At 40.8% G+C, this 23,117-nt stretch overlaps 1 protein-coding gene across 3 annotated transcripts in view; it reads left to right on the top strand.

Annotated features, from left to right (window-relative positions):
- abca3b (ATP-binding cassette, sub-family A (ABC1), member 3b) overlaps positions 1 to 23,117 on the top strand; it is a 110,891-nt gene that overhangs the window by 21,797 nt on the left and 65,977 nt on the right. For all 3 annotated transcript variants that reach the window (XM_043711548.1, XM_043711549.1, XM_043711550.1), the window contains exons 6-13: positions 693 to 952; positions 1,175 to 1,291; positions 8,232 to 8,352; positions 9,604 to 9,777; positions 11,676 to 11,857; positions 14,054 to 14,200; positions 17,205 to 17,334; positions 19,351 to 19,505. In XM_043711548.1, coding sequence (XP_043567483.1) covers positions 693 to 952; positions 1,175 to 1,291; positions 8,232 to 8,352; positions 9,604 to 9,777; positions 11,676 to 11,857; positions 14,054 to 14,200; positions 17,205 to 17,334; positions 19,351 to 19,505 — 1,286 coding nt within the window. The remainder of the gene's footprint in view (positions 1 to 692; positions 953 to 1,174; positions 1,292 to 8,231; positions 8,353 to 9,603; positions 9,778 to 11,675; positions 11,858 to 14,053; positions 14,201 to 17,204; positions 17,335 to 19,350; positions 19,506 to 23,117) is intronic.

The following is a 23,117-nucleotide window of genomic DNA, read 5'->3' as shown; positions in this document are numbered from 1 at the left end:
GGAAGACTTGGTTTAGTATCTCAGCTAAAGGATGGCATCACCAAAAATGCAGCCTTGTCAGTACTGTATTGGAGTATCACCCTGAATTACAGGTTCAAGTTGGACTTGAATTCACAACCTTCTTGGATATAAAAGTGTAACCCACTAAGTGTAACTATTTCAAAATACCATGCACACACTTGTACAATACTTTTACTTATAATACTTACCTGTTGTTATATGCTTAATATTTATCACTGTTCAGTAACCAGGAAAGTAAACACCATAGAAACTCATTAACTCTTACAGATTAGAAATTTCAGTGATCAAAAACACTGAGAATCTGCTTTTATCTTACCATTTTATCAACAAACACACAGGCTAAAGTTCATGGGTACGTGCTGTGAGAATATAAATATTAAGATCACATGTTTCAATATTTATTTTTATATTCAGAAATACAATCGCCCTCATCTGAATTCCGAATTTGCTGCATGTAGCTAACATTTAGGACAACATTGTTATGATTTAACTATAGAATTGTATTAAAATGATAAATCATCTATGATTGTTGTTACCATAGTATGAATGTAATGATTCATTACTGTATTCTGATAAAGTTGTAATATTTTCAGAAGGACATTGTGTTCAAGATCATTATTTAATTTTGTAATGTAATTTATGTACTTTTTTTGTGCTCTGGTTTTTCTAAGGATATTACCGTGAGGGTTTTCTAGCAACACAACTCGCAACAGATAGAGCCATTATCAAGTATCATGCTAGTAAAGAAGCAGCCAAACTGCTTCCAATATTTCGAGTAGAAATGCTGCGATTCCCCTTCCCCCCCTATATTGATGACGTCTTCATTTTGGCAATCCAAACACAGCTTTCACTACTGGTCATGCTGAGTTTCACCTACACAGCCCTCAATGTTACCAAAGCAATTGTATTGGAAAAGGAAACCAAGCAAAAGGTAAATGGTGTGTGGGTGTGGGTGGGTGTGTTTGGATTGATCAGAACCTTTTCTTTGTTGAGTCTTGACGTGCTTATTAACTAATCACTACTTAAATATGTTGTGATGTTTTGATCTGTGATGGTTCATTGTTTTTTTTTCCCAAGTGAAATGAAGGTATTGATTGAAGATGTGAGATGAGAAATGGGTGGGTTCTGATGTCCTATGCCACTGTTTTTCCAGGAATATATGAAGATGATGGGACTTAATAACTGGTTGCACTGGTTGGCCTGGTTCTTCAAATTCCTCCTCTTTCTAATCATTTCAATATTTCTCATGACTGTGCTGTTTTGTGCAAAGGTATGTGTTCGTTTCAAGCATTTTTTTTGTTCAAGACTTTTACCATTTCCTTCATGCTCCAGTTGATATTTACAGCTTCCAGTCATGGCTTAGTGGGTTGCATTCATGCCTTTTGAGTCAGAAAGGTATGGGTTCAAATCCCAGTGCAGAGACTTGGGTATAAATTATAGGCTGACACTCTGCTTTGGTGCTGAAGTGCTGTTTAGAGGTGGTGTTTTTTGCATCAGGTGGAAGTAAAAAGTGCTGTTACGAGTTCAGTGACGAACAGAAAGTTTTCCCCAGTGTCGAGGCAAATATATATCTCATAACTATCCAGAGGTTTGTTTGTTGATCGCATTTCTGTTTGTAGGTGTTTGTTGTGTATAACTGGGTGTCACTTGACCTGCATTAAATTGTGACTACATTTCAAAAGCACCTGACTAACTGTAAAGTGCATAAAGGACGTTCTGGGGTTTTTTTTTTATCATTCACTGGCTAGGCCAGCATTTATTGCCCATTCCTAATTGCATCAGAGGGCAGTTAGAGTCAACCACATTACTGTGGGACCAGAGTTACATTACAGTTAAGGATGACAGTTTCCTTCCCTGAAGGACATTAGTAAACCAGATGTGTTTTTCCTGACAATCGACAATGATTTCATGGTCATCACTAGCATGTTAATTCAAGATTCTTATTGAACTCAAATTCCACTATCTGCCATGGCAAGATTTAAACCTGGTTCCCAGACCATTAGCTGTGTCTCTGGATTAACAGTGAATCAATCACCTCCCCATTTACTAAAGACATAATATAAATGCATGTCCATTGCTACAATATTGAAGTTTCTTGCTATTGGGAGTCTGAATTTGGTCTGTGATGGTATTCTCTAACATTTATGACATAATCGGGGCGGCACGGTGGCTCGGTGGTTAGCACTGCTACCTCACAGCACCAGGGTCCCAGGTTCGATTCTAGCCTCAGGCGACTGTCTGTGTGGAGTTTACACATTCTCCCCGTGTCTGCGTGGGTTTCCTCCCACAGTCCAAAGATGTGCAGGTTAGGTGAATTGGCCATTCTAAATTGCCCATAGAGTTAAGTGCATTAGTCAGAGGGAAATGGTTCTGTGTGGGTTACTCTTCGGAGGGTCAGTGTGGACTTGTTGGGCCGAAAGGCCTGTTTCCACATTATAGGGAATCAAATCTAATCTAATATTATCCGATATTATGACATTTATTGCTGATTCCCTCTATAAGTTTAGTGTACTCATTGTCCCTTACTCCTGCATCCTGTAGTAGAATTTTTAACTTGTAACAAGGTGGATGGGTAAACTGATGTGATTTTAATTAGCCTTCGTTTTGTTAAATTCCGATGTCCCAATACCAACAACACATGCATATTATTTTGATTAACGTTGTTAGGTCTCTTTAAAGGAATACAAACATCCACATTTTGTAATCTGTAAATCCACTGACTTCCCAAAACTAATTGCCTTGCCATGTCCTATACCCAGTTTTATTTAAACTTTTTTCAAAGATTTTCTGCGCAACAGTAAGGATATTTTTGTTGACACTGCATGTGTGCTGACAAAATGATTTACTCCAGCTGTTTTACAGGGAAACATCTTGACATCCCCAAATCTGAAGGAGTTATAACTCTCAAATTCCTTAATCTTTTTTCAGTCCTTATTGTTTATGGATTTGGGTAACATTTTAACCAATCCACTTCACACACTGTGCATGTGCATCCACTGAGCAACATGCAAAACTAAGTGAAACTGCAACCACCACCGGCAATACTGGACTGAAGTTTCTTGTAACTAGTATACAGAGGGACCTCGATTGTCTGAACGAGATGGGCAGGCACTATTCTATTCAGATAATTGATTATTCGGTTAATTGATTCAATGCGCCTCCTCTGGGGCTCGGAGTTTTCTGAAGTTTCATTTTTCCTTGCTCTGCCTACCTTGCTCCCACTCTCTGTCTCTGGGTTTGTTTCTGAGCTGAGACACACCTGTGTGTAAGGGACCTGCTGAAGCCTTCTGCGTCACGCAACTGGCGTTCCCCCCCACCAAACCCTCATCAGTTCAATGGGATTGACACAGCAAGCACTTGCTAAGTCTGGTCCCCGTTCAGGAGACTAGGCAGCAACACACTGCGCATGAAACTCCACCCCAACCCTGTCGAGCCCCGCCCCCGTCCATCCCCCAACCCTGTCCCCTCCAACCCTGTCCACCCCCCCATCTGTCCCACAATCCCAACTGCCCCCACCCACTGACTGTGCCCCCATCCAACCTGGCCACCCTGCCAACACCTGCCCACCTCTCACTCCCTCTCCTGTGCAGCTGGACTGGACAAGAATAGTAAGACTGCTCCTGTGTTTGGGAGAGAGTCTCAAAATAGCACACGCATGCGCGCGCACACGCACACACAACTTTTACTGCAAATTTATGACAGGTTCCACCTTTGCCCTGTCCAGGACAATCTCGGAGAGATTATCTGGGGAAGGGGGCTTAGGGTACACCGCTGTGTAGAACTCCAGGGAAAGTATGGGGTGAGAGAGAGAGCATGCAGGCAGCCTGTCATTTGGAGATGATGCCTAGACTCCCACCAATGTCGAGGATTGTTCTCAGCAGCATTTCAGTAAGCCAAGTTAACTTTTAATTATTGTAAACAAAAGACGTGAACAGTGTTAGAAACACCTTTTTGATGTAACGTTTCTATCTGTGGGAAGCTAAGGAAGTGATTGCTGGGCCTCTTGCTGAAATATTTGTATTATCGATAGTCACAGGTGAGGTGCTGGAAGACTGGAGGTTGGCAAACGTGGTGCCACTGTTTAAGAAAGGTGGTAATGACAAGCCAGGGAACTATAGACCAGTGAGCCTGACATCGGTGGTGAGCAAGTTAATCTATATGGACTTCAGTAAGGCGTTTGACACCCAATGGGAGACTGGTTAGCAAGGTTAGATCTTATGGAATACTGGGAGAACTAGCCATTTTGATGCTGAACTAGCTCAAAGGTAGAAGACAGAGGGGTGGTGGTAGAAGATTGTTTTTCAGACTGGAGGCCTATGATCAGTATAGTGCCACAAGGATCGATGCTGGGTCCACTACTTTTCATCATTTATATAAATGATTTGGATGTGAGCATAGGAGGTATAGTTAGTAAGTTTGTAGATTACACCAAAATTGGAGGCGTAGTGGACAGCAAAGAAGGTTACCTCAGATTACAAAGGGATCTTGACGAGATGGGTCAATGGGCTGAGAAGTGGCAGATGGAGTTTTACTTTACATAAATGCGAGGTGCCGCATTTTAGGAAAGCAAATCTTAGCAGGATACATACACTTAATGGTAAGATCCTCGGGAGTGTTGCTGAACAAAGAGACTTTGGAGTGCAGGATCATTGCTCCTTGAAAGTGGAGTTGCAGGTAGATACGATAGTGAAGAAGTCGTTGGTATGCTTTCGTTTATTAGTCAGAGTATTGAGTACAGGAGTTGGGAGGTCATGTTAAGGCTGTACTGGACATTGGTTAGGCCACTGTTGGATTATTGTGTGCAATTCTGGTCTCCTTTCTATTGGAAAGATGTTGTGAAACATGAAAGGGTTCAGGAAAGATTTATAAGGGTGTTGCCAAGGTTAGACGATTTGAGCTACAGGGAGAGGTTGAATAGCCTGGGGCTGTTTCCCCTGGAGCATCAGAGGTTGAGGGATGACCTGATAGAGTTCATAAAGTCATGAGGGGCATGGATAGGATAAATAGACAAAGTCTTTTCCCTGGGGTCGGGGAGTCCAGAACTAGAGGGCATAGGTTTAGGGTGAGAGGGGAAAGATATAAAAGAGACCTACAGGGCAACTTTTTCACGCAGAGGATGGTACGTATATGGAATGAGCTGCCAGAGGAAGTGGTGGATGCCAGTACAATTGCAACATTTAAGAGGCATTTGGATGGGTATATGAATAGGAAGGGTTTAGAGGGATATGGGCCATGTGCTGGCAGGTGGGACTAGATTGAGTTGGGATATCTGGTCGGCATGGGCGAGTTGGACCGAAGGGTCTGTTTCCATGCTGTACATCTCTATGACTCTATGACCTTGAGATCTTCTTCGGATAAATGATATTTGGATAATCAAGGTTCCTCTGTAATTCCCTCCGTCAGATCAGTATCACCATTATCTCTAATGTCAAACCTTCAGTATTATGTGTAATTTTGAAAAGATCGTTATTCCATTTTAGATAAACATTGTATAATCATATTTCAAGTCACACCTAAAGCACACATTGACCAAATACAAACATTCCTGGTGCTGCACTCTGCTGTTCCAAATATCTGGGCAGTAACTCTGTCTTCACTGCTCTTGTTATGACTCTCCTTTTGGCTTAATGCTTTTGGCTTGTAATTGCCAATCTTGCATCACTGCTACAATTGAATCCTCCATTATTAATGTTACTGCTGAATGTTTCATTTCAGCCATAAAGGTTGCTGGGAATTAATGATTTTCCTGGAATTGTTTTTCAGATTTCAGGCATAGAGTCATAGAGATGTACAGCATGGAAACAGACCCTTTGGTCCAACTCGTACATGCCACCCAAATATCCTAAATTAATCTAGTCCCATTTGCCAGCACTTGGCCTATGTGAACCCTTCCTATTCATATACCCATCCAGATGCCTTTTAAATGTTGTAATTGTACCAGTCTCCACCACTTCCTCTGGCAGCTTATTCCATACTGGACTCCCCCATCCCAGGGAAAAGACTTTCCCTATTTACCCTATCCATGCCCCTCATGATTTTATAAACCTATATAAGGTCACTAGTCAGCCTCCGACGCTCCAGAGAAAACAGCTTCTCCCTATAGCTCAAACCCTCCAACCCTGGCAACATCCTTCTAAATCCTTTGTGAACCCTTTCAAGTTTCACAACATGTTTCCAACAGGAGGGAGACAGAATTGCACACAATATTCCAAAAGTGGTCTAACCAATATCCTGTACAGACATAACATGACCTTCCAACTCCTATATTCGGTGCTCTGACCAATAAAGGAAAGTGTACCAAATGCCGCCTTCACTATTCTATTTACCTGCAACTCCACTTCAAAGGACTGTGAACCTGCAGTCCGAAGTCTCTTTGTTCAGCAACACTCCCCAGGACCTTACCATTAAGTATATAAGTCCTGCCCTAATTTGCCTTTCCAAACTGCAGCACCTCACATTTATCTAAATTAAACTCCATCTGCCACTCCTCATCTGTTTCAAAAGTATGTTTCTTTTTGAAAATGTAACTCACGTTGATACTAGGAATCTATCCGTGCTTAACACCTCAGTAAAGTCCCATAACTTAAAGGCAAACACTAAGTTAAGAATCTCTAAATAGATTATTTTCAGTCTCGCATATAGTCTTATAAATTCTAACATATATTCTTTTACAGAACATTGATCCTGTTTACAGTTCATCAAAATCTGACAATGCCTCATTTGCATTTTTAGGTCATCTTTCTTTATTATAAATTTTCTTCATCAATATTTGGTGGAATGTCATGTCCCAACATTTTGCATTTGCTTTGCTTAGAAAAGGATTCTAATTTTCCAAACTTCACTTTCAGGCAAACATCCCCTGCTACCAATGTCATTTCAGATTCAAGCCAGTCAGTGAGACAGAAACCAAGATGCACTTTTGATATCAACCTGTTATGATATGTTATGAAATGCCTTTGTGGATATCATACTCCAAGATGAGACTGAATCTTCTAAACACACTATTACCACAACAACCAAACACTCTCCCAACAAACGTAAATTTGTGGATACAGGGCAGTCGCCAATTTATGAATGTCCCAACTTACAAATGCTCATACTCAAGAATGTGATCCCACACAGGGATATAATTTTAAATATCTGAGATACAAACATTTCCTGTACTTACAAACAGCTGCTTTGTATTGTCCTGCATTGTGTTCTGACTTGTGTACAAATCAACTTGCAAATGGATTCAGGACTGGAATACATTTGCAACCCAGGGACTGCCTGTGTTATTAAATACTAAGTCTTACAGTTTCTTTTCCACCTGTCTCACTTGATCCCTTTTTTTTATCCAGAATTGCTTTCAAACACAACTGAACATATTGTTTTCCCCCACCACCACATCATCCATATTACTTTGCACATTTATCGATTAAATCACCTGAGTTTCCAATTAATTTACCTGCATAGCCCATCAGTGGCAATGTATTAGCACTGAAGGTGATGGAAAAGGCAAGGAAAAAGGGAGAGGACAAAATCAAATGGAGTTGGAGAGGGAGATAAGACATTCCACCTCCTGCAGTATCTACTTCTCCCTGAGTGTATTAGTGGATATTTTGTGCTTCCTTTCCAAGGACACCCAGGCTTGAACGTAGCTGCAGGAAAAATTAAGTCAGTTGAGAACTATGAACTACTTCACAGCCTGATGCCTGGACCTGTTAATGACCTCTTTGGCCAAGCCCAAGGAGCAGCCTCTACAGTATCCAAAGATAAGGAGTGTGGGGCTGAAGTGTGGCCAAAAGAGTGATTCCTGTTTATATCTACCCTGTCAATTAAGGCTGTTAAGGCACAGCAGTAGTGTCCCTACCTCTGAGCCAGGAGTTTCAAGTTTCACCTGTGCCAGTGGTGAATTTATAACATCTCCGTACAGGTTAATTAGAAAATATCTCTACCCGGCCAACTAACTAATCAATTCTCCCCATCACCTGCTTACCTCCCTGCTTTCTCCATTGGGATAAGGCACCCTTGTGGCACAGTGATCGTGTCCTTACTGTTGAGCCAAGAGGCTCAGGTTCAAGTCCCACCTGCTCCAAAGTGTGTTAGTAATATCTCTAAACTGGTTGATGAAAAAAATAAATCTTTTGAGCTATCTAATGGGTCTTCTGGTGTTCCAGTGATGGGTGCACCATGACTGCTTGTTCTTACAACTTGTTTTTGCTCAGCAGATGTCCAAACATGGAGCTGTGTTGAGCAACAGTGATCCCACCCTAGTATTTGCATTTCTCCTGCTGTTTTCAATTTCCACGATTTCATTCAGCTTCATGATCAGTGTCTTCTTCTCCAAAGGTATGTGCCCTGGGTCTGTCTCAGAGACAATGACAGCTGTATTTATTAGATTACATTTAATTTTGTTTGTTGTTACAAAATAAAATTCACTACACAGTGCCAGTAATATTGTAGTGATTTATTTAGCAGAATAAATGAAGAGTTACAATGCAGAAGGTGGCCATTCAAGCTATCATATGAATATCAGTTTGGATTTATTAGGAGCTTTGAATACAGCAGTAAGGAGCAAAGGAAAGGTGTGCTTTATCCATTCCCAGGTTACAGTAGTTAAGGAAGAAGTCATTCTGAGGATTAAGAACTGCAATTACATAGGTAGATTAGGGAAGTTGGAGTTATTTTCTCAAGGTAAGGTGGAGAGGAGATTTGATAAAGCTGTTCAAACTCACTTGCAACAGAGTAGATCGGGACAGACTGTTCTATGGTGGAAGGGTCACAAATGTGGAATTCTATATGACAGGGATGATTGAATTGAATAGTATAGATACTTTTAAGTGAAGCAAGACAACTGTATCAGGGGAAAGGGAATAGAGGGTTGTGTTGATGAATTTCGATGAGAAAGATGTGAGGAGGTTCAAATGGAGGATGGACTGAGCAAATCCTGTTTCTGTGCTGTATATATATTAAATAATTCTATGTGAACCAGACGGCACTAAGTTTAGGTATTTGACAAAGAACCAATTGTGAAATTATGTACCGAATGGTTGGGATCTGGAATACATTGCTTGCGAATTGGATCGGCACTTGAAATTAAAAGATTTAAAGGGATTAGGGTGAGGTGAGTAGCTCTGACAGAAAGTTGACACAAACCTAAGAGTTCGAATACCCTTCTTTGATGATGTAACCATTCTATGATTCTGTATTAGTTACAGTTCAACATAACATTTAGGTTGGGCACCTGAGCAACTGTGAGAAGCCCTTGTCGTAAGTTTCGTAACCAGAGCATCCTGTTGCCTTTGCCATACCCTGGTGCAGGTTGGACAAATGCATTTTCAGCCACTTGGGTGAAGTGTTCCAGAATAGGACTGGCATATTTTAAGTAACTGCTTTCAATAGGAGAAACTGGAAACAAAAGGAACTAGGAATATGTATTGAATTAGATGATTTGTAGTACAGTTACACATGTATGCTACACCAGTCATCTCTGCAGGTACTTCACTAGAATCAGTGCAGATAGTAGTTTTACAAAAGCATCTGCCGATGGCAGAATGAGATGTGTATCAGTATTTTACCTGGCTTCTTCTCTGTTTACAGCTAATATAGCCGCTGCAGTTAGTGGATTCCTGTACTTCTTTTCATATATCCCTTACTTCTTCATCACACCTCGTTACCACAGAATGACACATCCCCAGAAAGTGGCATCATGCTTGATCTCGAATGTTGGCATGGCACTGGGATGCCAGCTAATTGGCATGTTTGAAGGGAAAGGTAAGAGCAATGAGATTCTGTGCCAGTACTTGCTTATTATGCTACTATTGGTAATATATGAAATATGAGCTCAGGTTTCTGGTAGCTCTTGTCCCCAAATTTGAGTCCTGGAGGAGCGCATGATCTAAGCTGTCACATAACAATGTGATATGAAAGTTCTCACAGCACAATTTTAATAAATAGCAGGGAGATCTTCCTAGTGCCCTGGCCAGCATTTATCACGCAATCATTATCAAAAACAGATTCATTAATTAGAAATCTCATTACTGTTTGTGCAATCTTGCTATGTTGATTGTTGTCAATTACTTATTTCAGAAGTGCTCGATTGGCTGTAAAGCATTTTGGGACATCTTGAAGTCACAAAAGGCACTTTATAATTGCAATTGTTTTCTTTTGATAGTCCATGCCATGTGGATCTGAATCAGTTTGGGCAGTTGGCAATATTGTGTAGCTGATTATCTCTGAATGCCATTTTCACACAGCCTTTGCCTTCCAGGCACTTGGCTGTTTCTTTTCTCCATTCATTATTGGGATTAGCTGTATCTTCTTGCAGCAGTGCCTGTGATTGGCCTTCCCTCAAGAGGAATTACCTGTATTTGGACCATATTTGGTTTTCTGGCCATTCAGTATAATTTAACTTCGGCACTGAGCTGTCCAATCATGAAGCACTGATGAAAGATTACCCTTTTTCCTTGAGATTGGTTGTTCTAAGCAGGTATTAGTAAACTGAACTTTTCCAGATACGAATGTCATACATAAATGTATCATAACTTGCACTCCAGCCTTTCCTAATTATTTTAAGGACATAATCTATTGTGTATTGCCAGTGAATAAATTGATGTATTATGCTGTGGGAAATAGCTGTGCACAAAAGTGATAAAGTAAAAAATGATTGTGACTTCCTGGCAAGACCAATTAGCAACTATGTAGCATTGAGCCACTACACTGGTTATGAAATGTATTAACATATAATTTAACCAGGTCATAAACTGGATTTCTATCATTGCCCACAGCTGTTTCCTTGCCTCTACACGTGCTTCCTCATCCTTTCTTACTTTTCCTCAGGGGCTCATCCCTCTCATACTCTTAACCCTCTCTCTCATTGACTTGCTCTCTCTCTCATTTTCACAATTTCTTCTTTTGTTACACTAGCTCACCCTCATTCACTCTGCCTCCTTTTTACAGTACATTATCCTGCCCTCACACTTCCTCGCCTTCTCTTCACCCTTCGCATTGCTTCAACTTCTCTCTCACTGCACACCCTCTCTCAAGTTGCTTCACTGTCTCACACTGCCTGACCCTCCCTCAAACTGCCATCTCTCCCTCAGATTCCTTGACTCTTTCTCAAGCCTCTCTCATTTCCTTCTTGTGCTGCTTCATGCTCCTGCATGGTCAGCCACATTCAGCAGTTGTTTAACCTCACAGCTGTGTGTTGAATATTTTCTAGCATTTGGTTTTTCATTAGCCCATGCAGAATAAACGTTGAGAAATTATATCTTTGGAGACAGTGAAACAATACAAAGCCTCCCCCAACAGGAAATATGCTTAATTTTCTCTGATTATACATTGACACACACTGTTTCTACTCAAAGGCTATGGCAAATGCAGCCCAGCATGAGCTCTGATGCAACCCAGGACTCTCATATTGTTTGATAACCAGTGTGTTTTAAATAACAGTGGGTTCAGCATGATTTTTTGCAAAGGCCATCATCAAAAGGGGAGGAGGGAAGACATGCACAAAATGAGAATTACAGATAACTATAATAATGATTCTTGTGACCTTCACAGACTGTGATTGTGAAAAGCCACATAATTCATCTGCACTCAGTGCTAATGCTGATAATTCAAGTACTTTCTTTTGAACATTTATTTTCTGATTTCCTTGTGTTTACTTGAAGGTGTGGGTGTACAGTGGTCAAACATATTCCTGCCCGTCAGTGTGGATGACAGTTTTACTCTTGCTCAATCAATGGCAATGCTGATACTTGATTCAGTTGTTTACATTTTGGTCACTTGGTATGTGGAAACTGTGTTCCCTGGGGAGTATGGAATACCACAGGTCTGGTACTTTTTCATCTTGGTAAGTTGCTGTAAACATTTCTGTAATTAGTATGTACAGAGGAACCTCGATTATCCAAATTTCAGATTATCCGAACAAGATCGCAAGGTCCCAATGCTTGGCTAAACTGTATTATCTGGCATTTGATTATCCGAACACTCGATTATCCAAACAAAATACTCCCCACCCCTGTCATTTGGATAATCAAGGTTCCTCTGTGATTCAATCAATTCAGGAAGCAGTCTCCATCTGAATCTATTCCTAGCTTCCTCCTTTCCTTCAACCATCTACCCAGCTTGTTCCTAAATATTAGCCTGATTTCTGCTGCAAATCATTTATGCTACACAAATACAAGTCAATTCCCAACTTCAACAAGAGAGAATTTTAACTGTCTTCCCTTTATATTCAATATCTTCAGTGTTATAATTTACCAGAAACATATCTGAACCAGGTATAAACATATAGCGGCTACAAATGCAGATCAGAGGCTAGGAAGTTTGTGGCAAGTAACTCACTTCCTGGTCCCCCAAAACCTGTCCAACACCTTCGAGGCACAAATCAAGAGTAACAACTGCAGTGCAGCAATGTGCTAAGGGTCCTCAGATAGTATCTTTCAGACCTGCAAAATCTGCAACCTAGAAGAATAAGGGCAGCAGCTGGGTGGGAACACCACCATCTTCAAGTTCCCTTTCAAGCCAGATATGGGGTGGATAATTTTGGTAATTCTGTTCAGGCATTAAGTGAAGTGATAGCTCCAATCTAAGTCCAAGTTCACAAAAACAAGCTTTGCGCCGTCCAGATTCCAGAACTAGTAGTAGTAGTAGTGGTAATAATAATAACCAATGGTGAGCCAATTGGATACAAAATTGGCTTGAAGGTTGGAGACAGAAGGTGGTGGCGGAGGGTTGTTTTATTGACTAGAGGTCTGTGATCAGTAGTATGCCACAAGAATCAGTGCTGGGTCCATTGCTTTTTGTCATTTATATAAATGATTTGGACATGAATAAAGGAAGTATGGTTTGTAAGTTTGCAGATGACACCAAAATCAGTGATGTAATGGATAGTGAAGAAGGTTATCTCAGAGTACAACAGGACTTTGATCAGCTGAGCCAATGGGCCGAGGAGTGACAGATGGAGTTTAATTTAGATTAATGTGATGTATTGTATTTTGGAAAGGCAAATCAGGGCAGGACTTTTATACATTTTATAGGGCCCTAGGAAGTTTGCTGAGCAAAAGGATCTTGGGGTGCATAGCTTCTTGAAAATGTAATCACAGGAAGAAGGTGTTTGGCACGCATGCCTTCATTGGTCAGTGCATTGAGTAAAGGAGTTGGGACATCATATTGTGGCTGCACAGAACATTGGTTAGGCCTCTTTTGGAATAGTGCATTCAATTCTGATCTCCCTGCTAGGAAAGATATTGTTAAGCTTGGAAAGATGCAGAAAAGACTTACAAGGATGTTGCCAGAATTGGAGGGTTTGAACTCTAGGGAGAGGCTGAATAGACTGGGACTTTTTTCCCTGGAATGTAGGAGGCTGAGGGGTGACCTTACAGAGGGGCATGGATAGTGTGAATAGCCAAGGTGTTTTTCCCAGGGTAGGGATTACAAAATTATAGGACATAGGTTTAAGGTGAGAAGGGAAAGATTTAAAAGGGACATAAGGGGCAATGTTTCCATGCAGGGGGTGATGCATGTATGGAACAAGCTGCCAGAGGAGGTGGTGGAGGCGGGTACAATTACAATATTTAAAAGACATCTGGATGGATACATGAATAGGAAGAGTTTAGAAGAATATGAACTAAGTGCTGGCAAATGGGACTAGATCAGTTTAGGATATCTGGTTGACATGTTCATTGCCTGTTGGACTGAACGGTCTGTTTCCGTTTTGTATAACTCTATGACTCTATAATTCCACATCATCCAGCTGTTTCTGCATTCAGAACATCTGAACCATGGGTCCTAACAGTGGCAGCCAGAGACTCACTCTTCAGCCAACATGTATTGTATGTGGTAGAGTTCCAATAATGGTCGTATTCCTGGATATAACTGCGATGGTATGATTGGGTTGAGGGTGTGTTGCAGTGGCCCACAAATGGAATTTGTTCCCATCTCCTATATCAACTGGTGAGAATGTCTGTGTCCACTGTTTAATACAGCAGAATGGATTATTTAAAGGACCCTTGTTATTCTGTGTTAACTTGTGATGTCTGTGCAGCCTTCATACTGGTTCGGGAAGCCAAGATCTGAATACATCAAAATAAACAAAGAGGATGAGGAAGCAGAGAAACCACTAAACACTGAATACATGGAAGATGACCCATTGGATATTGAAGCTGGCATCAAAATCAAAGACTTGACCAAGGTAGGGAATGGAATTTGATTGTTGCTCACAATGTTTTGGTTGTATTGAATTACTTCCCTCGAAAAGCTTTTAATGCTGGGAGGTCAATTGAAAATGTAAAAATGAAATTAAGATTTTTGTTGGGTGAGGGATATTCAGGGTCACAGAGCCAAGATGAATTGATACTATTAGGACACAGATCAATCATGAGCTAATTGGATGGTGAAACATACTTAAAGATCTTCTTCTTGCTCAAAATCTTGAGGTACACATTCGTAGCAACATAGGAAATAGAACTCTGTCAAACTTCTTCGCCATTCTGTATGACCATGGCTGATCTTCAGCTTTAACTGAACTTTCCTACCTATTTCTTATATCCCTTGCTTCCTGAAGAGACACTAAATCTGACTACCTTGCCTTAAGTATATTCAGTCATGGAGCATCTTTAACCATTATGTGTAATGAGATAACTTTCATCCTTTTAATCTTCAGACACTGTAAGCCAAGGTAATTCAGTCATTCAAAACTAGGGGAATGATCCACAACAGACATTCATACACCCCTATCCAAGAAAGTAAAAATGACAGGCGAGAAGAGAAGTTACAAATTACTTAATAATCAAAGATACTGACATTATTTGACATGAATTAATGAGTCCAGTAAGTCAATATCTCATTGAGTCCTTTCAGTTGGCTGTGCTCTTTTGCATGAGTTCAGACGCAGGTGATTTGCAGGTGAAGGTGTGGACGTTGTAAATTGAAGATTGGTTCATTTTGCAGGTAAAATACAGGAATTAGTTCCAGAATTAAGATTTGAATGAAATGGAGAACAGAGGCAGGCATTAGTTAAGTCTAAGACAAAAAACTGCAGATGCTGGATTCCAAGGTAGACAAGCAGAAGGCTGGAAGAACACAGCAAGCCAGGCAGCATCAGGAGGTGGAGAAGTCAATGTTTCAGGTGTAACCTTTCTCCAGATCCTGAAGAAGGGTTACATCCGAAACATTGACCTCCACCTCCTGATGCTGCCTGGCTTGCTGTGTTCTTCCAGCCTTCTGCTTGTCTACCTTAGTTAAGTCTGAAGCTGCTTTAACTACTTGTAACACAGAAGAGTGAATAAAGAAGTCAAAATCTGTATAATTAAAGATGATCCAAATAAACCAGGGAATATGAGTCATTTAAACATGCTTCTGGTCAAGCCACTGAACTACCAAGGTGGTTCGATGTCCTTCCATCAATTGTGTTTTGTAACAGATAACTGTGGAGTCATTAACACCAAAGTAAGCATTAATTGGTTTCAGTGGTTTCCTTTATTCCAAAATGGCAAGCAATTCCATCTGCAACTCCTTTGTGTTCGTTCAGCTGGAATAGCTGCACAACATGACATTCCTCGTGCAAAGATGCATTTACTTTTGTCTTGGTAATTGCTGGACATTTCTAAAAGCAGGAAACTTGTCCATTCTTGTTCAATAGCAGCTATTTTAAAATCCAGCTGGGCCCATTTTAAAACAGAAGAATTTAAACAGATCATATAGTTTTTAAAAAGGCACAGTTTAGGATCTCTTTCTTTCTTTCCTCTGAGCATTGCATTATCCTATTCCTGATGAAGGGCTTTTGCCCAAAACGTCAATTTTCCTGCTCCTCAGATGCTGCCTGAGCTGCTATGCTTGTCCAGCACCATTCTGATCTAAACACTTATACTACAAACCCCTTGCAATAAAGGCCAACATGCCATTCTTATTGCATATTACCTGCATGTTACCTATTTGTGTTCTCTTGATGTGTAAACTCAAAGTTTCTGTGGATATCAAAGTTTCTGTGGGAGTTTCATGACTTCGGTTTTTCTTTCTATTGTGACCAAAATGAATAACCCCTGACTTCCCCATGTTATAGTTCATCTGCCACTTTGTTGTCCATTCATTCAATCTATTCATGCCTCTTTTCAGCCTTTTCATGTCCACAATGTGCACCCCCACCTAGCTTTGTATTGTTAGCAAACTTAGATACTTTATCACTTAGCCTTTGTTATGAATATAGATTGTAAATAACTGGGGCCCCAGTACTAGTCTTTATGGAACATTTCAAATTTGGCAGGTTGTCAGAGATAAATGCATTTTATACAATGTTTCCTGTTCATTAACTAATCTTGAACCTGTGCTAATATATCATCCATGACTCTATAATCCAAGTATATGATATCTACACATTCCCCTTTATTTACTCTATTAACTATGTTTTCAAAGCCTCTAAAAATGTCAAACACAATTTCCCTTTCATAAAATAATGTTAGCTTTCCTCTTGCTATGATTTTCAAGGTCAGTTGTTAAGTCAAATGATAGATGTCAGGCTAACTGGCCCCGTAGATTTCTGTTTCATCCCTTCCTGATTTCTTGAATAGCCATATCACCTTTGCTAACTTCCAATCAGAACACTGAGGGGATCTTACAAAATCTGTAAAATTCTAACAGGACTAGACAGGGCAAGTGGAGGAAGGATGTTCCTGATGACAGGGCAATTCAGAACCAGAGGTCAGAGTTTAAGGATACATTTAGGGCTGAGAGTCAGACAAATTTCTTCATCAAGATCCTGTGGAACTTTCTGCTACAGAAAGCACAGAAAGTAGTACCTTGGTAGTTCAGTGGCTAGACCAGAAGCACATTTAAATGACTGAAACTCCTGGTTTATTTGAGTCATTTTTAATTATACAGATTTTTACTTCTTTACTCACTCTTCTGAGTCACAAGTAGTTAAAGCAGCTTCAGATGTTTTCAAGAAGGTAAGAGAGAGTTCTTAGGGGTCAAGGGATCAAAGAGATAGCGTACTGACTTGGCTGATCAGCCACTTTCAGATTGAATGGTGGAGCTAGTTTGAAATTCCAAGTGGATTACTCCTGCTTGCATTTTCTAAGTCTATGTTTTTCAGTCTGTTGGGACCATTCTAGAGTCTTACAAATTGCAGGCTTTGAGATGAGCTATGATAAACCCTGACACTGTTTCTTGATGCCAGTTCACATTTTTGTTTTCTGTAGATATTCAAAGTTGGAAACGAGATGAAGGAAGTAGTTTCCCATCTAACCATCAACTTATACAAGGGACAAATCTCAGTATTGCTGGGGCACAATGGTGCTGGAAAGACTACTACTCTGGCCATGCTCACAGGTGTGTTCACGGACATTAGAGTGCACCCTTCTATTCTCGGAATATTCTCTCGGCTTAATTTTGTTCCATCTGACTTTTCTATTTGGACAACACATTGCTACTGTTGTTTATTGAAGGCAACTTTAATGGTCAGACATAGATACTCAGTATGTTCCTTTGGCAAACCAGATTTATTTGACATGGTGTTTGTTGATGTGCAGGAGTATTCACAGAAGCAGCAAAGGTTTTGAATTAAATTGAAATTAAGAGTGTTAAGCCTAACAGACACCTAGAAATGTAAAATGAACTTAAAGAAAATGTAGATCTGTGAAGAGAAAAAAAAAACTGTCAAAGACTTTCTTTTAGTTTATAAAAAAGGCTGTATTTTGTGCATGTACAGTCTGAAAGAAAGTTACACAGACACAGTTGGAATTTGGCACTGTATTGTTGGTGTTAGCAGACATTTCGTTGACTGATATACAAGAGCCCAATTTAATCACAGAAGTGTCCAAAGTAGGCTATTGAATTATCTGCGCATGTGGTGCATCTTTCTGCCTGGCATGGAGTGCAACTAACAGAGAATTCTGGAGAAACTCAGCAGGTCTGTCACTGTAGCAGAGAAAGAAACAATGTTAATGTCTTGAGATCAGTCTGACTCTTCTTCAGAACTAAGCTTATACAAGGGGCAAATATCAGTATTGTTGGGGCTGGAAGACCTCTACTCTGGCCATGTTCACAGGTGTGAAAGTTACATTGGACTCAAAACATTAACTCTGTTTCTCTCTCCACAAATGCTGCCAGACCTGCTAAGTTTCTTCAGTATTCTCTGTTTGTTTCAGATTTCCAACAACCACAATATATTATCTTTAATGGTATGGAGTGCAGTCTTGTTAGGTATTCCTGTCTGAATATTTAAGCACATGTTGGAGAGAGTCAAGGTGTAAGGAACCACAGGAATTTGGCTGTGTTTCTGCCAATGCAACTACAGGGGATGCATGCACTGCACATGTAGTCACAAAGCCTTGTGACATCACTGAACATGTTTAAATATATAGTTTAAGTTCTGTTTTAGACCACAAAGAAAGAGTAGATTAACACAAAGAGCACCTCATTTAAACAGAAACATTTTTGTATACAAAATTCTTAACTGATTCAATTTAGTTAATACAATTTCGGGAGTTGTAAAGGGAATTTGAAACTGCTCTGGCCGCAGTTCTTTGTTTTTAAATTGCATTGCATTGCATCAAATTAGTTCTCTAATTCGGGCACACATTTTGCAAAAAGATTGTTTATCTCAAGCAAAATGTTTATTTGTAATCATTTTGTCTATTTCTGCCTGAAACACAACAACTGCTTTGATAGTCCAAGTTAATAAATATGTCAACAGAAAGCTCGTTGTTTGAAGCTGACTATAGCCACTAAATCAGTAAGGCTTTGTGTAAATGGTGGAGCTTTAAGGCCTTGAAAGCCACGAATATCCTTAGCATCGCACCTTTTTAAGCAAGTGTTAATTTCTGAGTTAATCCTGTTAAAACAGAAGTTATATCCTACAGCCTTAAAACACAACATATTATGAGCTAAAACTGGCAAAGTAGAATCAAGTGGTTTCTATATGGGTCTCCGATCCACAGCTTCTTGTTTTTCGCACGGAAGATGAATTTGAGGATGCTCAAAATCTTAGTGAATTCACAAAATCTCTCTCCCAGGCTTTTAGTGTCACGTATTTCATGTTGAATTCAACCTGAACCTAAAGAAATTCCACTTTTGCCTCAAGTTGGCTTATCACAGTTAGTGATGAGATAATTTAGAGTAAGAATTGGAGAGGTCCCAACATTGAGAATCCACGTTAGAAATTTGAAGAGCATAAGAAGGAATGGATAACTGAGTGGAGGATGAATGTGTGAATGGATGGCAAGCCGTATTTTTGGTCTGGTACTGACCTATTTAAGGAATGTATTTGAAGTGCATGTTAGTCCTATTTGTATTGCTCTGTCAAAACTGCTGCCGGAACAGATAACCTGTTCTCTTGTTTGTTAGGTCTGTTCCCTCCTACAAGTGGCACTGCCAACATTAATGGGTATGATATCTGCCAGGACATGCCACTGGTTCGCCAAAGTCTTGGACTCTGTCCACAGCACGATGTCCTATTTGATAACCTTACTGTAGAAGAGCATCTGTTATTTTTTAGTGGGGTAAGTTATATTGGAGGGGAAGAACACACAGTTAAAAGTTTAAAGGAAATAGTCTGTCTCCATGCTGCTGACTGCATAATATATTACTTATCAACTATTGTCCTTATAGATTGTTCCATCTGTTCATTGCAAAATGTCAGTTTGATTCAGTGGTAGTCACCTGTTGCTCAGATTCAGGAGGTCATAGATTCTAATCCTTATTTGGGATTTAGCATATGTTCAGGCAATGCTGACAGCCTGAGATGATGACGTGGATTTTTGTCATCAGGATGATTAAGAAATCTTTCCAAAGGAAATGTAGCGTAGTAAACTTGGCACTGAACTAGTAATTCAGCGTCTCAGACTAATGTCCTGGGAACATAGTTGAAATCCCTTCATGGCAGGTGGTGAAATTGGAGTTCAATAAAAAAATACCTGGAATTAAAGGCTAGTCTAATGATCGCCATGTAACCATTAATTGTTGTAGAAACCCTTCTAGTTCATTAACGTTCTTTCGTTCTTTAGAGAAAGTATTCTGCTGTCTTTACCCAATCTAGTTTACATGGGATTCCAGACCCACAATAATGTGGTTGACTTATAATTGCCATCTGAAATGGCTTAGAACACAACTTATTTCAAGAAACAATTAGGGATGGGCAATAAATGCTGGACTAGCCATCTATGTCCCCTATGAATATGATAAGAAAAAGATAATGTGCTAATCCTAACCTTGAGGTTCCAAATCCCACTTGCAAGTTCAATTTCTGATTATCAAAAGTAACTTTTAAGGGGAAGCTGGTTTAACATGGCTGGCTCCATTATAAAGATAGGCAAATTCCAGTCCTCCTTGACCTCATGGAGCTGTGATTCATGACACCTTGATGGTGTTGTGTACCATAGTATATATGAGGGAACACCATGAAAGCTAAATAAATAAAATCCTTCTTGTGTCCTCTCCCCTTGCAACTTTATCCAGCCTCCCCAGTGCCTCTCATTAACACCAGGCCTATGCTGCCCACCCACCCCCAATGACAGGCATTTGATACATGTTGTGCCCATTCACTCACCGTGCACTATATAGAAGGAATAAATGCTTCAGCAATAATAGGATACACAGATATCTTTTAAATTGTCATTCATTAATTACTTTGTACTTTCTTAACAAAAACTATTTTTTTGCGACAAGTCAGTAAATGTGTTAATTGTCCAATCTGTTTAAAGTATCAATAGAAGGAAGTCTTGAAAGCTCATAATTGTGTATAAATTATCTTGGTGAAAAACTATGCAGTACTGGCTGAAAGCCCAGACATCCATAATTCTGTGGAAACATCTGAGCTCCAGCTGCATTGACTTCATTGGCTTTTTGATTTTTGCTGATGAGGAATACCTTGCAAAAACCTGAACATCTCACCTGGCTGTTCAGCAAACACCACTTATCCGATCCGGAGTGAAATTTGTGGATCCAGTACTGGACTACTTTGTCACTTCAGGACCTACAATCCCAGAGTAAAGAGCTGCCTAATAAGGGGCAGCAGAAGAGACTGTGGGGTGATAGATTGTTCAATTTGGAGAGAGAGAGAGAGTGTATGTGTGTGTGTGTATGTGTGTGTGTGTGAGAGAGAGAGAGAGCGCACATGTATCCCCATTTTGCTCCCGTATGGCAGAGGGGGAGAGACAGAAAGTGTGGTGAAGACAGAGTGAGACCGAGTGTGGGAAAGAAAGAAACGGAGAGAAAGTATGCTTGAGGGAGAGAAAATGGAAAGCAAGTGTGAGGAGGAAGGAGAGAAAGAGGGGGAGAGATTGAAAGGGAAGAGTGTAAGAGAGTGTGACTATGGGGGAGGGAGAAAAAGAGGGAGAGAGTGTGAGGAAGGAAGGGAAAGGTAGGGGAGGGAGAGTCATACAGTTGTACAGCATGGAAGCACACCCTTTGGTCCAACTCGATGCCAACCAGACATTTGGCCCATGTCTCTCTAACCGCCTCCTATTCATATATCCATCCAGATGCCTTTTAAGTGTTGTAATTGTACCAGTCTCCACTATTTCCTCTGGCAGCTTATTCCACACTAGCATCACCCTCTGCATGGAAAATGTTGTCCCTTAGGTCCCTTTTAAATGTTTCTCCTCTCATCTTAGACCTATGCCCTCTAGTTCTGGACTCCCCTACCCTGGGGAAAAGACCTTGGCTATTCACCCTATCCATGCTCCTCATGATTTTAAAAAACTTCGATAAGGTCACCCTTCAGCCTCCGACGCTCCAGGAAAAATGTTCCAGCCTATTTAGCCTATCTCTATAGTTCAAACCCTCCAACCCTGGCAATGTCCTTGTAAATCTCTTCTGCATCCTTTCAAGTTTAACAACATCTTGCTAATAGCAGAGAAAGAGAGGGGGAGAGATGGTAGGGGAGTGAGGAAAGGAGAGGGAGAAAGAGTCTGGGAAGAAGATGAAAGAGGTAGCGAGCGTGTGGCAGAGGGAGAGAAAGATAGGGAGAAGAGGGAGTGTGGTAGGAAGGGGATGAGAGAGAGAGTATGGGGTAGGAGGGGAGAGCAAAAAAGACTGGTTGAAACAGGGAGACAGAAATTGTGTCAGGAAGGGAAACGGAGAAAATGAGAGTGTGTGGGGTCGGAAGGGAAACGGAGTATGGGAGAGGGGAGAGAGTGAGCGTGGGGGAAACAGAGATGGAATGAGTTTGGTTGGAGAGAGGAATAGTGTGGAGGAGGGAGAGAAAGAAAAGAAGAGAGATGGTGTGCGGGAGGGAGAGAGAATGTAGAGCAGAGGAAATCACCTTCATTGCTCAGACCGTTGAGTATAGGAGTTGGGACATCATGTTGAGGTTGGTGAGGACACTTCTGAAGTGCTGTGTACAGTTCTGGTCCTCTTGCTCTAGGTTGGATATTATTAAATTGGACTGGGTTCAGAAGAGATTTAGATTACAGAGTGGAAACAGGCCCTTCGGCCCAAAAAGTCCACACTGACCCGCCGAAGCATAACCCACCCATACCCCTACATTTACCCCTTACCTAACACTACGGGCAATTTAGCATGGCCAATTCACCTGACCTGCACATCTTTCGACTGTGGGAGGAAACCGGAGGAAACCCACGCAGACACGGGGAGAACATGCAAACTCCACACAGTCAGTCGCCTGAGGCGGGAATTGAACCCGGGTCTCTGGCGCTGTGAGGCAGCAGTGCTAACCACTGTGCCACCGTGCCACCCAAAAACCAGAATTTACCAGAATGTTGCCAGGACTGGAGGGTTTGAGTCATAAGGAGAGCCTGGGACATTTTTCCACTGCAGCACAGGAGCTGACGGATGACCTCACAGAGCTTTATAACATCACAAGGGGCATAGATGAAGTCAGTAGTAAAGGTCTCTTTCCTAAAGTAGATGAGTTCAAAACTAGGGGACATATTTTTAAGATGAGAGGAGAAAGATTTAAGAGAGACCCAAGGGTCTAGGGTCTGATTCCATGCTGTATGACTCGACAAGAGAGTGTGGGGTAGGAGGACAGAGAGAATGACAGGGAGAATGTGGGAGAGAGAGAGAGATTGTGGATGAGGGTGGAGAGAATGAGAGTGTAGGTTGGGGGAACACAGAGAGTGCGTGTGGGTAAAGGAGGGAGAGAGAATGAG

The sequence above is a fragment of the Chiloscyllium plagiosum genome, chromosome 21 (assembly GCF_004010195.1).
Source record: "Chiloscyllium plagiosum isolate BGI_BamShark_2017 chromosome 21, ASM401019v2, whole genome shotgun sequence".
Classification (NCBI taxonomy): Eukaryota; Metazoa; Chordata; class Chondrichthyes; order Orectolobiformes; family Hemiscylliidae; genus Chiloscyllium; species Chiloscyllium plagiosum.
The sequence above is the reverse complement of the archived record's forward strand: the minus strand, read 5'-3'. Positions and strand labels throughout refer to the sequence as shown.